The 13,255-nt window shown below is 42.7% G+C and overlaps 1 protein-coding gene across 3 annotated transcripts in view; it reads right to left on the bottom strand.

Annotated features, from left to right (window-relative positions):
* AGBL1 (AGBL carboxypeptidase 1) overlaps positions 1–13,255 on the bottom strand; it is a 275,197-nt gene that overhangs the window by 239,224 nt on the left and 22,718 nt on the right. For all 3 annotated transcript variants that reach the window (XM_071814025.1, XM_065847368.2, XM_065847369.2), the window contains exon 5: positions 11,942–12,035. In XM_071814025.1, coding sequence (XP_071670126.1) covers positions 11,942–12,035 — 94 coding nt within the window. The remainder of the gene's footprint in view (positions 1–11,941; positions 12,036–13,255) is intronic.

Here is a 13,255-nt window from a genome sequence, read left to right as displayed (position 1 = left end):
GGTTTAGTAGAGAAAGCACCATGCTGCTATTCATCTCCCCCTGCCGCTCTGTGGTTTGTGTCTCACTTGACAGGTGGGAGGGGTAAATGGGGCTGCTGCTGTATGGTGTAGTATACAGAGATTTTTTCAGGAAAGAACCAAGGTAAAGAAAACAAACAGCTTTCACTGCCCTGCAGCAGCTTTCTGGACACAAACTCTCCAAGCTGTGATGGAAAAGGCAGAAGAGTCCTGAAGAGTCATCTGAGGACACATGATCAGGTTTGAACTAAAGAGGATGAATGTTACAAATGAGGATGTACCTTCTGCAGAAGCTGTCTGCACGTATGCTGGGCCACCATCACAACAGACCAGAGCAGCAGATGCACCACCACTCAACCACCTGCTGTGGGTTTGTCCTTGTCTCTACAGCTCAAGCAGGACAAAAACAGAACATCTTACTGCAGGGAAGGCAACCACCAGGCTGCAGGTCAGAGATGAGGCTTCCTGCAACCACGGTACCTCAAGAGGGTGTTGGTCCCTTCTCCCAAGATAGAGCAAGAGGAAATAGCCTCAAGTTGCAACAGGGCAGGTTCAGATCGGGTATTAGGAAAAAATTCTTCACAGAGGGTTACCAGGCATTGGAACAGGCTGCCCAGGGAAGTGGTGGAGTCACCATCCCTGGAGGTATTTAAAAGACGTCTAGATGAGGTTCTTAGGGACATGGTTTAGTGCTATAGTTGGGTTATGGTTGAACTCGGTGACCTTAAGGCCCTCTTCCAATCAAAATGATTATATGGTATTTACCATTTCATAGGCCAACAATGGGCTATATAAGATGGCAACAGGAATGTCATAGGTAGGGGTCTGAGAAAGAAAGAGAAGTTTAGTTTAGTAGCATGCCCAACAATCAGAGAAACAGTATTCTCCGGTAGCTCACCGACCTTGCCTTCCACACAGCACTTTCCCCAGCTGATGACTGAGATTCAACATGCAGGGTGCATTCAGACTTTGGGACGACAAGCAGAAAGACTTTGCTGCCAAAGTACAAAGCAGGCAAAGAAAAGTCTCAGGTTTCATCCCCACATCTGCAAGCACGGAGATTCGAGAGCAGTCAGGGTACAAATGGCCTCAAGTGCAACGCAGGTCACTACAGCATCATGGAGCTTGCAAGGCTGGTTACAAGTCAGCATCTGGCTGCTGTGGCCAACCCAGCCAATTGCAGACTTATATGTTCAGTTACAAATATATAATTCCTTATTAAGCAATAATCTGGTCACATCTTAGTGCTGGTGCCTGTTCTTCACAACATTTAGCTAGAAGACTTAGAAAAAAAAATCAGTAACAAGCTAAAATGCAACTAATATTGGGTCAAATTCTCCTGGTATTTGCTGTTCAAAATCTGCAATGTCACATTGCCATAACTGCAGGGGTTTTTTTAAGCAGTAATTTGCAAAAGCCTAACTAATAAGTTACTTTATTTTTTCCCCTCTCTCCTTTCATTGGAAAGCTTCCATCTGATATAATCAAGCCAAATTCCAGGATTTGAAAACAGACCGTATCAAAGCCAAGGCTGATAGAACTTGAGCTGTAAATATAAGAATGAAGCGGTGGAGATAAATAATTTAAAAGCACAGTAAACATTATGAGCAGGATGGTTCTTCCACATGCCCTTGTTTTTTCTACACAGAAAAATCTGGAAGGTGGTGAAAGCCAGAATAGCCACAAATATTTAAGTGCGATTTAAAACAACAATGAAAAACAAGAAGGAAATGAAGCTTTTGAGTAGTCAGTGAAGTTTGTGCCATTGCAAGTTATGTTCTATGGTCCACAGAGCCCAAACTGTATCTCATTTAACACAGGAAAGAAACATGTGGAGTAGATGTGCCAGAGATATTGGATTTTTTTTTTTCTTCTGCAATAGCCTGGCTCTTGCTTCAGGTTAATGGTAAAAGCTTGATCTCGAAGCCATGACCTTTCCAAGGTTTACGCTTCAAGGGGAGTTTCCACTCCCAACCCCAGAGCTGCAGTCGTACTGGAGCCAGCAGCCCTGTTCTTCCTCATCAGCCACTTCCTCAAGTTTTCGGGTTCTCCTCTCCAGGTTCCAAGTCCTGTCTCTGAACACATCCCAGAGCAGCTCAGCTCTGGGTTTATTTACAGATTTTACTGGCATTGCTGCCATTCCAAGTGTTGCCCTGCAGATAAAGAGCCTGTGAAGAGCCCTGCCCCTATCAGAGAGCTCTGCTGCATCTGTAGCACCGCTGTCACTAAACCTTCTCTCCCTAACAAAACTCCTTTCACCTGAACTTGCTTAATACTTTAGGATTTAAGACTTCTCTTTTATTCCCCATAATTAGCATTCAAAAATTACCCAAAAGAACCTGAAAGATATTTTGAAGACTGGAGCTCACTCTCGCGCCCACTGAAAATGAGCCAGTTGTGTCACTTCTGTTGCTAAAAGCAGCTGTCCCACCGCTGCTAAAGCCGGTGCAGCCCCAATAGTGCCATCAGGACAGGGAATCCTAGTGTGGAAAGGCTGTTGCTAAGGGCTTTGACACCATGTCATATCACTCCACTCAGGGCAGGTCTAATCACTGTTTGTGCTTTAAAACAACTGATAGTTCTAGAGACCGGGCTTGCACTTTACCCGCTAGTACTGCCAGTGCCAATGGAGATGGAGAAAAGCCACAGAAACTCCAGGAAATTCTTAGGGCTGTTTTCCTTGTGGAGGTAACACCTGCTCATGGCCAGCATTGTGCAAAATTGTTGCTGTATAAGCTCTGCACTGAGTCTCCCTTTCATTGTCATCTCCATCAAATTTCCCTTGTCTACCTTTGGACTGAAAGCTTCTGTGGGGAGGATTTTACAGCTGCTTTCTTATACCCTTCATAAGGGGAACAGGTTTCTGGGTGGGAGGAGAAATGGCAATAAATCAAATAAAAGGCAAAGGAGAGGAGATTCCTGAGCTCTCATATGCACTGACACACAAATGAGCGCCCTCAGCTTTATCTACCCACTCTCTGGCCTCTATCACAGATTCACGTCATTACCCAACTCAATTATTTCTGAGGACAGAGACTTTCTTTGTCTCTTTGACACAGGAAAATGGATGCAGGCAAACAGGCAGGGCAGGCAGCTGCTTTTCACCTCCACAAGCAAACTCAGATAGGCTTTGCTTAGAAATCCCTTCCCTCCAGTCCCCCAGGGCCGTCCGGCTGATGTTTTCTGAAAACTTTGGCACTTAACATCCACCTCAAACTTGCATACAAGGTCACACAACCAGGTTGCTCAACTCTCTCCTTGCTCTGCCAGCACCACACTTGCTCCACAGCCCACTTCAACCACATCCTGCCCAAGCATAAAACCTGTCACAAATTCTGATTTTTCTTTCCCATTTCTCATTTTCCTCCTTTTCTATCTCTGCCCTTACTGAATGTCTCAGACATAACTGACCATACCCTCACTACCCTTGGGAAGGCATTAGAATGGTGCAGTTTCAAGTGTGTGCATTTAGCATATGAAAAGTCTGATCTCTGGTGACTTGTCCAAAGTAACACACCATTAGCCTTCTATTTTCTTTACTCTTTATAGCCCTACCACCAGCAATGAGAACCTTCTCCCTGCATCTCCAGACCAGGAGCAGTTTGCCTACTCCTCATCTCACAGATAACCTATCAACTTGCAGAAATTACCCCAAACCCTTAATTTCTTCCTAGATTGCATAACATTTCATAATCCTCATAGCTCTGTTCTCATTTTTAAATTTTGATTTGTTACATTCTGTTCCTTCTGTGCTACTTACAGAGTGCTTAGCATAACCAGTTCACACTAGTCTCAACCTATTCTTCTATGGGATCATTGTACTCAGCTACAAAGAATCATTAACACTGATAATCCATTTAACCTTAGAAAACATTTTGAGATGCAATTGATGTATGAAATCAAGTCCTACCTCCCATTTGGATGGGAGTGACAGTGATTTCCCCAACTACATGGGAAATATGCCTCCGAACTTCTAAGAGGCAAAGCAATTGCAATGCACTGAGGCACCCAAGTGTTAGCTCTAACCTCATTAGCACAAAGACCGACAGTTAGACAGATACAGCACCATGAATAATACTCCCAGGCTGGATAACATGTCCTAAGAAGCTTTGGTAGCCCACACTGGAAGCAATGCTGCAAGCCTTAGCGGCTGTTAGCAGAATGAGGTGAATTAAATCTAGGGTGAAGAAACTCTCCCACCCAACATGTACAGCGTTTCCCGCAGTATAAACATACCAAAGCCATCACATGAGGTCAGCCATGAATCGCATCTGCCATAGCCACCGGGTGTGAAAAGTCAGGACCTTGAGAACAGAAGCGCCTTACCCTCATACCATCTTTCCAAATATAACCCACTAGCTCATCAAAGAGGAAGAAATAATGGGCAAGCAAAGAAAGGCCTTCAGCTGAAATCACTGCTGCTTTTTCAAACTGTTACTTCTACCTGAAATAGAAGTACAACATAAGCTAGACCCAAAAAGAAAAAAAAGTAAACAGTTTTATCAAAAATAACAGCCTTACTAAGTGGGACCATTTATAAACCAGTTCCTCTCTTCCCATGACATATCCAGGTAAGCTCAGAAGGGGATTTCTCTTTATATGATGTTAATTCACCGGGGGTTTTTTATGCCACAGAGGAGGTGTCTCTATGCTTACTCTTGCCATACCAGAGCCTACCAAGAGATGGCACCAGGGCTTCTGTGTGCAACATGTTTGTCCGGCAATTTGGAACAACCTTGGTATATGGTCTTCCTCTCTGCCTCATCAATTCCTCATCTATTTTCACATCTCATCTGAAAGCACCTCTTTTCTCCCTTGTCTCTACCTCTTAATTTTTCAATTTCTCTCTTCTGCTGCTATTAACAGTACAGTGCCAGTAAAGTATAATTCTGCAATGCAACTCTATTTACTCTGCAAAGCAGCACTGAGATACTATCAGTCTGAAATGAGATTTTATAACTTATTATTAATATTAGAACAGGTCATTCTTTGAGAGAAACCACATAGACCGTAAAAAGAACAGAGGAGAAGGAACTGCATAAAATTGGGACACCTTTGGCTCCAAGATTATTTCTTCTATTACAAAAGCTCATTGCATTAAGTTTGAACACTAGGGTTTATTCACTTATCTCAGTGATGTAGCCATCTCTGCTCCATGTTATCTGAGATGTTAGTCAAATTGAAAAGACACTTGATATAAACACAAATTTTAAAGACAACCCTTTTCCCCTTGCTGCTGGTATCATCTCATTCAAAACAGTATTTACCAGTTTTACTTCGCAGGAATTCTAGGCTAAATCCCATGTAGATCAAGGCCAGATGGGAGGCATGTCATTTAGTTGTGACATACCTCAAAAGAAATATTTCAGCCCCTCCTGTGAATTTTCTACAGGGATCAAATGAACCAAATAGCAATTTGAGAATAAGCAGGCACTAAGCATTGATTAATTCTGACCACATTCCAACAGAATCATGTGTTACTTTCCAATTAAATATCCAAACCACTCAACATGATTAATGGCAAAACACAGACTAACAAGAGGAATTAAGGATGATTTGCGTTTGATCTCCTATCAGGAAACATTGCCAAATAAACAAAGGCATAAAGCTGTAAAGCTCTATGTGGAGCATTCCTCAAAAAGAACCAATCCTAACAGCTACCAACCATATCAAGTTACAGAGAAACTAATCACCGTGTTGGTGTTCTTAGTTTCTTCTCATTCTCAAAATATTGGCTGGCAATGGCCATGCAACACATTCTTCTGTTCAAGCATAGAGCAGCTGAAAGTTCAGGACAATCCAGGAGATGGAATTGCAGCAAATGTATATGGTGGGTTACCAGCAAAAAGTTACACAGGATTAAGGCTGAGGAAACTCTAACTGCCTGCACCGGGTCTAGGACACATTTGCAATTGGATCTCTTCCATGTGTCTCTCTATCATTCTTAACAGAAGAGATAATTCTAGTATTCAGGTCATCCCTGCTACACATCTCCTCTCTTTTTGTCTAAACCAGACACAGCCCACTGCTGTTCTGATTTCTTCTGTTGTTGTTAAGGTCACAGGAGATCACTTTTACAAGCATTTGTTGATGTGGCAACTTGGACACTTTTCAACACTACAGGCTCAACACTTACATTTTATCCTGCACTAAAAGCGCTAGTTCCAGTAGGAGAAAACAATTTCTCTTGAGTGCAAACAAAATAAGCTTTAGAGAAAAACAAAGTTGTTATATACATTTTTTTTTCTTTTTTTTTTTTTTTCCCAAAGTCTATTTTGAAGCAATATACAGTCTCTTAACTTCGATCTTCAGCACATCCAGGGCCTTTGTATTCTCCTTGGTCAATCTGACACAATGTCTGATTAAATACAGACCCACCAGATTTAGGCTTTTAGCTTTAGAAGTGCTCTCTTGACCACCTCGACATTTCTCTCCTCACTTGCATGAGATCTGCTGTCAGTACTCCAGCAAAAATCTTCCTCCCAGCTCACACTGTGACAGAAATATGTGTTATAGGAGTCACCTCCTGACCATAGCAATGGTGTCATCATTATTCTTGCATGTTTCGGATTCATGAGTCAATCCCCACCTCAAATCATCTCCAAGCACACATCACCAAAGAAAAAACAAGTGGTGTTCTCATTTCCTCCTGGGTTTTGAGCCCTTAAACTAGTTGGGAGAAGACTGCGTTTTCCAAATCTCTCTCAGACCATCTGCCTGACCCAACCTTAAACACTCATCACACGGCTTCCAATTTACCCACTCCAGACTCATCCTATGGTCAGACAGAAATCCGCTTCCAAGTCACCTCAAGTTTCTAGAGGCAAGCATTTGATACAGGTGAAGAGAACATTGCTTCTTTCTGCCTTTAATATGTGAAGAGTTTGGATAACAACCTCAGGTGGAGTAGTTATACGAGAGGATTTCCTCTCTTCAACAGAAAGAGATGTTATCAGCAAACATTTGAGGAGCTGGAATCATCTATTAAGCACCAAATGTAAAAAGAATTGTGATCAAGTGTCAGAAATAGGCAATGTTGGACATGAGCAAAGGCAGATAATTTCTGGATGTCATATTTTCTACTGAATTAATTTGGCACCATTCCCAGACCTTTTTTATTCACTTTCCACTTTTAATTAAGTAGTCAAACTTTACTGGAATAGCCCAGTGCAGAAAGCCAAGTTCTGTGAATATTCACAGAAAGAGTTTTTAACTGTGACAAATACACATTTTTGTTGCAATCTCTTATATGAGGTTGAGCTCATTAGCCAGCTCTGCACAGCATGGTAAATAGATGTACTCACAAAGAGCTTTGAGAAACAAGACATTTAAAAGACTCTCTAAATTGCTTTTAATACAACTGCAGAAATAAGGCTGCCCACCAACCTTTTAACAACAGCACAATATAATTTAATGGACTCAGACAAAAATCACACCATCATTTGCCATTTTTCTAAAACACGGGTTTTCCTCATGTGAAAGAATTGTAAATTCTGGATTTTTGTTTTTATTCACTTTGATAATCTATTTTCAACTTGAGGAACCCTAGAAGAGGTCTGCACAACACGCAGCCTTCAAAGCCATCATCCTGGGGACAGTACCTGACTCTTGGCCACCTGGGGACAGTCATGCAAAGAGACCCAGCGCCTGGTTGGCCAGAGAGCAAAACATCTGCCACTGTCACATTCCACTTCCATTTGCACACAATACATCCAAACATCTCTCAGAACAAACAAGTTGGGAAAACGAGCAAGGATGCTGAAAGGGACACTGGAAAGTAGAAGGGCAGATCATCAGGAATATATTGGGGAATAATAAGGTGGAAGGTGAAAGGAACAGGGGTCATTAGGGATGTTACATTAGAGAAGGTGTTGATGGAGTGAAGATTTGAGCATCCCACACAAACACTCATATCAGATATCCCAGTTACTGGCATAAACAGAGCTGAGAAAAACAGATCATCTGGATTTATTTTAAACTGCCTTTTTAAAAGGTATCAGAAAACTTTGTCTGCAGCACAGCATCATAAGAGCTGAGCAAGACAGTCTAGAGTCTCCATCTCACTTGGATTTCACAGTGCTTAACTCAAGAGTTCTCTAAACCTCAGCAAGTTTTACATTTTTTCGCATGGCTTTTACTTTAGATATGGGTAATCCTGGACAGATCCACACTGTTATGGCACCAGCAACCTGAAGACCTCAAATGCCTAACTAAGTCCAATAAAGTCCATGAGTCACAGTCTCAGGGCAATCAGAGCTACCTGGCATGCATCCAGAGAGGGTCACTTGGAGCATGGGAGACTATTTCTAAATAACCCAGAGCTTTGCCACTGGGAAAAATAAATAGAACTATGTATCTTGTTTCCACATCTTAGCTGGCTAAATAAATAGCTCTCATAGTGCACTCTCCAGGGCAGATTCTTAAAGTGACCTTGGTTCTGCTGCTGCCCAGGACAGGAGAATACGGGTGCATCCACCAGAGAAGTGGGTGCGTTTTCAATGCTGCACTCCTGGCAGCTGATCAAAGAACAAGGGTAATCTCAGTCCCCACAGCTGCTGGCTGTTCTTCCCAGCAGGAAGGCAAATCATGGTGGCACATGCTTATGAAGCAGAGAGAAGATATCAAGGGCAAATACAAAGGGAGGATCAGAGACTTGCTGGGAGGACATTGGAGTTTTCTTCTCTAGGCAGGTTACAGACTAACAAACACTCCAAGTTTCATACCAATAGCCAAAAAGATGTTTTTCTGACCATCTAGCAACACTAAAATAACCCACTCCAGATTTCAGCATAGCCATAGCAACTTCGGGAAGAGCTACACCAGTGTCAGATGACCAGGAGCACACACTGAACTAAACAAAACATACATCCCCCTTTCTTCTTTCTCGTCCAACTAAGCAAACACATCCATAAGCTCCCCCACCACAGTCACCCAACAAATTTCTAACTAGAGTAGCTCAAAAAAACAGAGATCATTTTCATGTGTACCCACCTTCATTTTCTGATGTGTTGTAAAGATGCCTGGGATTTTCAGACCAAAGTTATCCCAGGCATTCACTAATGCTGAGAAAGAAGAGCTGTAACCCACCCCCTACAGCTTGGTCTTCTGGTGTCAGTACCTAAATTCTTGTCAACAACATGTCTTGAAGCTACTTTCCCCAGTGGGAGCAGCATTTCTAAATGAACTGCAAACAAGCAAAATCCCTACTGACTAATAAGAAACCAGTGCCTTTAAATAGGTTGCAAGTGTTTTTTTAAAACAAAACAGGTTTGTGTGATTCTTCTGATGTAAAACAGAGCCAGTGACCTTCTCATCTGCTCCTGGTTATTAAATGAAAGAAGCAGCTTTGAGCCCTAGGCAGGCCAGTTGAGTGGCTACCAGGCTTCAGCTGATTTATGGTTCTTGCTCATTAAACCAAGTGTAGGTGGGGGCCAATTCACCCTTTTATGTGAGCTAGGTCCCAGGAAATATTTATCCTCCACTTGCACACTCATACAAATATGTTTTAAGGAGAGCACAAAGATTTTTAGGAAAAAAAAAATGAAATGAGGAAACTGAACAATGTGTAAGCTCAGGTAGACAACAATTCATGTATAAGATACCTTTTTCTCCAAAGGGAAAATAAATCCAAGCTTTCCAGCAGAAAATAAAATGGCTTATTAGCAATAAAACTGGGCTTATTGATAGAACTTCTGAGTTTGAATTTTCGGTTGCGTGTGTGTTTCCCCCAAATGAAAAAAAAAGGTCCACAGAAGAGTTCAAACCAATTCTTATATGTTGAATAAAAGGAAGAAGAACCCAAATATTGCATACTGACAATATGAAATCATTGAAATCAAAAGCAATGTGTTTCTTCTCTTTCCCTTTCAGCTTAGAAGTGAGTATTCTAGACCACTCCATAGCTACATTACAACAACCCTCAGCAGCACTAGCTGCATCTCCAAATGAACCTCAGCAAAAAGCCAGGCTAGAAATATGTGATAGATACCAGGTTTTCCATTTCCCTCAGAGGAAACAGCAAGAGGAAAAAGTAGCTTTGCACAAAATCCATTTTAAAAGCCTTTATGCAGCCAGTGCCATTGCTTAACAGAGAAATTATACAGGCCCAAGTCCCATGATGCACAGATGCTGATCTATGGGGCTATCACAGTAGAACTAACACCAGTCTAATTGCAGCCAATGCTTTCATAGGAAGGAAACCAGGGAATTGAATGGAATTTGCTTACTTAGCTAAGTGCAGGCATGGACCCATCATTCACTGTTGGTTTCCTCAAGTCAAGCCTAGTTCTGGGTCTAAATCATCCTGGGTAGCCCTGTCTTACATAAAGCAGTTCTCCAGGCTCCCTGAGACTTAAAGTTATACCATGAGACCTGAGGAGAATCTTGGAGAGTGATCAGATATCCTGGGAATAATATCCTAGTGATAATATTCTTTGAGCTCAGTAAAATCCAGACCTCTGTGGAAGAAACATCCCGATCTCCTAGTTTTGGACAGACCATGTAGAGAAATCACAGGTACTCTGGCTAAGACAGAAATGATGCTGTGAAGCAGTTCCAGGTACTTAGCCCTATAGTCAAAAGCCAAAAATGAAGACAAAAGTGAATTGGCTTCCATGAACAAGGCAGCTGCAGGAAGTTGTGCATCTGCTGGGCCCACTCACTGTCTTACGTAGCAGAGCAAACTGTTCAAGGTTTTTTTTTTATAGCTTCAGACACGTAGACAAAAGAACTGGAAGAATGTTGTATTTAGCAAACAACAGTACTGTGTGCTGACGTGCAAGTTCATCACTTGTGGCTAGTGGAGAGTAATTCAAATTCCTTCCTATGCAACGAATTGTGTAACAGGTGATATTGGGAGAACTGGTATCGGTCTTTGATGGCAACAGGAGGATGGACATTATTTCCTAGTACCCTCATCCAAAATGACTGGTCCCCACTTTGCCCACAGATAAGCAAGTAGTGGTCAAACTGTTGCGCCACATCTGCCGATCTACTTCTCACCTACGAGTAACGCTCAGCCTAAAGCTGCCTCCTCAGTAATCACCAGCCATGAACCTTACCCGTGTCAGGTTCTTGCTGAAGCCAAAACTGACTGAATGTTGCCATGTCATTGCTCAGATGTGCATCAACAAGTAGGGACTGTGCTCCATAAGGCAGTGCATGTCTAAGGGGGAGAACTGGCAGGTTCTGTGTTGCTTGAGCAAATGTGATCATGTGGACACAGGTCATAGCAGTAAATTCTTCCCTGTGTTTGTAATGAGCAAGCCACAGAAAATGCCCTTCCGTGGATGTTTTCCATATTACAAAGTTTGCCTTAAAAGGTGTCTGAGGACATGGGCAGAAGAGACAACTTGAGGACTAATGTTCAGCATTAAGACGAAGATATAAAATGGACTTGCTGTCTTCAGAAAAAAAAAATTTGAAATATTTAGGATGGGCTTAAAACCAGTCACAGATTAATATTAGTAAGAACTGTCATACTTCAAAAATATCATGATGACCTGGTCACAACTGCCTGCAAAAGGATGATGGGGCAGCACTGCCACGATTCCACTGTACCTGCCCCTGAGCTGGTGGTGGCAGGAGATTCTTGCTAAGGGGTAGGCAGGAGTGGTTTGTCTGCTGCCAGCACACGCTTCTCAAAATCCAGTCCTGACTGGGAAATGAAGGACGATACCTTGTAATCAAACTGCCATCACTGTATAGGGTACACTACAAATAAATGGCCACCAGCATGAATCATATGATGAATCACAGCATTAACATGTCCTTCAGGGAACTATTTCTGCCTCTTAAAAACCCTGCAGATTTAAAGTGAGTGGAAATTGTGCATCCATTTCTGATTTCTTTGCTTCTTCAAGTGGAACCAAAATTTTATTTCTTGTGTTCTGGAAAGATGAGTTCCCTTAGGGCTACTGCCTACCTGACTGTCCTGACGTGTCTCTTGCTGTAGGGGGTGATGACTTTGAAAAGCAGCTCCATGGCTCCGTTGACGCCAAGAGTGGCTCCTGAGGTAACTAAACCAATAAAAGAGAAAAGCAGTCAGATCTGAAGCAGAGGGCCTGCAATGTTGTTTAGAGGTGATGTGGGGAAGGCAATAGCTGCACCTGGGGCTAGGAGAAGATTTCTCTGGGCTCCCAACTGGGCTTCACAGGTCATTTTACAAACACAGAAACTGAAGCACAAAGCTGTCCATGGACATAACCTGCGCCAAGCTTAGACACAAAAATCAGATCTCAAATCCCGCAGTTCTTCCCTGAAGCCCCTTTTCCTATAAATATTGTACTCTCCAGAGAGTAAATCATAGGTAAATAGGGTAATCTCCCGTTAAAATGACAGGGCTCAAATTCATCCCACATTCCCCACAGGCAACTCCATGAGGACAGTTCATTTCATAGGGGCATTGAGACCAATATTTTCTTTCTGTGCTGTTACTCAGCAGTATGGAAGTGGGGGTTCCGGGGAGGGGTGCTTCTGAATGCAGCTTAATTTCAGTCAGGCCAATTTTACCCTTAATCCTTCACTTGCTAAACACACTTGGAACTTTACAGATAGATTTTGCAATTGATTCCAAAAATGACCTATGCATAACCCAAATGCTTAGCCAGGCCTCCCCACTGTAAAACAGGATTTCTGTATAAAGGAATTAATACGGCCCTGAAATATTAAATGCAAGTGAATAGGATGAAAGGATCAGCAATCAACAGCATCAAGAAGCAGACCCGGCTGCCTGCCCACTGCTGGGATTTGGCTGTTTTGTAAATATCTCCCAGTGGGTCACCAGAGAGCTGCCAGAGGGTCCATCATCTCCTGCAGCCCTACCGTGTCCTGGCCAAGTTGTCCTGTGATGGAAAGCTTTGCAAGGCTTGCCAGCTACTTTTACAGTAGCTGGTAATTCATTAGAGGCAGGGTGGTGGACAAGGCTGCTTGAACTCATCCTGCTGCAGAGCGGGACGTGGGCTGCCACACACAACTGGTGGCAGAGATTGTGAAGGGAGCAACCCAAAGCCAAGAACTGGTGCATGAGATTGTGACAAGGGCTCATCTTTTCTGCTTTCATAACCTAAGCACTCTCAGAGGTTTATACACTACTGGATCCGCTCTAGTTCCACTTCAAAACAATTTTTAAGTTTGGGAGCATGTAATCTCCTAGTTTGGTATCACATCCACACAGACCTTCACCTAACCTCCTCTACAGCTTCCCAGCTGGGCCACAGAACCCAGAGTCTAAGTTACT

This window comes from Patagioenas fasciata, chromosome 12 (genome assembly GCF_037038585.1).
Source record: "Patagioenas fasciata isolate bPatFas1 chromosome 12, bPatFas1.hap1, whole genome shotgun sequence".
NCBI classification, from domain to species: domain Eukaryota; kingdom Metazoa; phylum Chordata; class Aves; order Columbiformes; family Columbidae; genus Patagioenas; species Patagioenas fasciata.
This window is presented reverse-complemented; position numbering and strand designations above follow the sequence as displayed.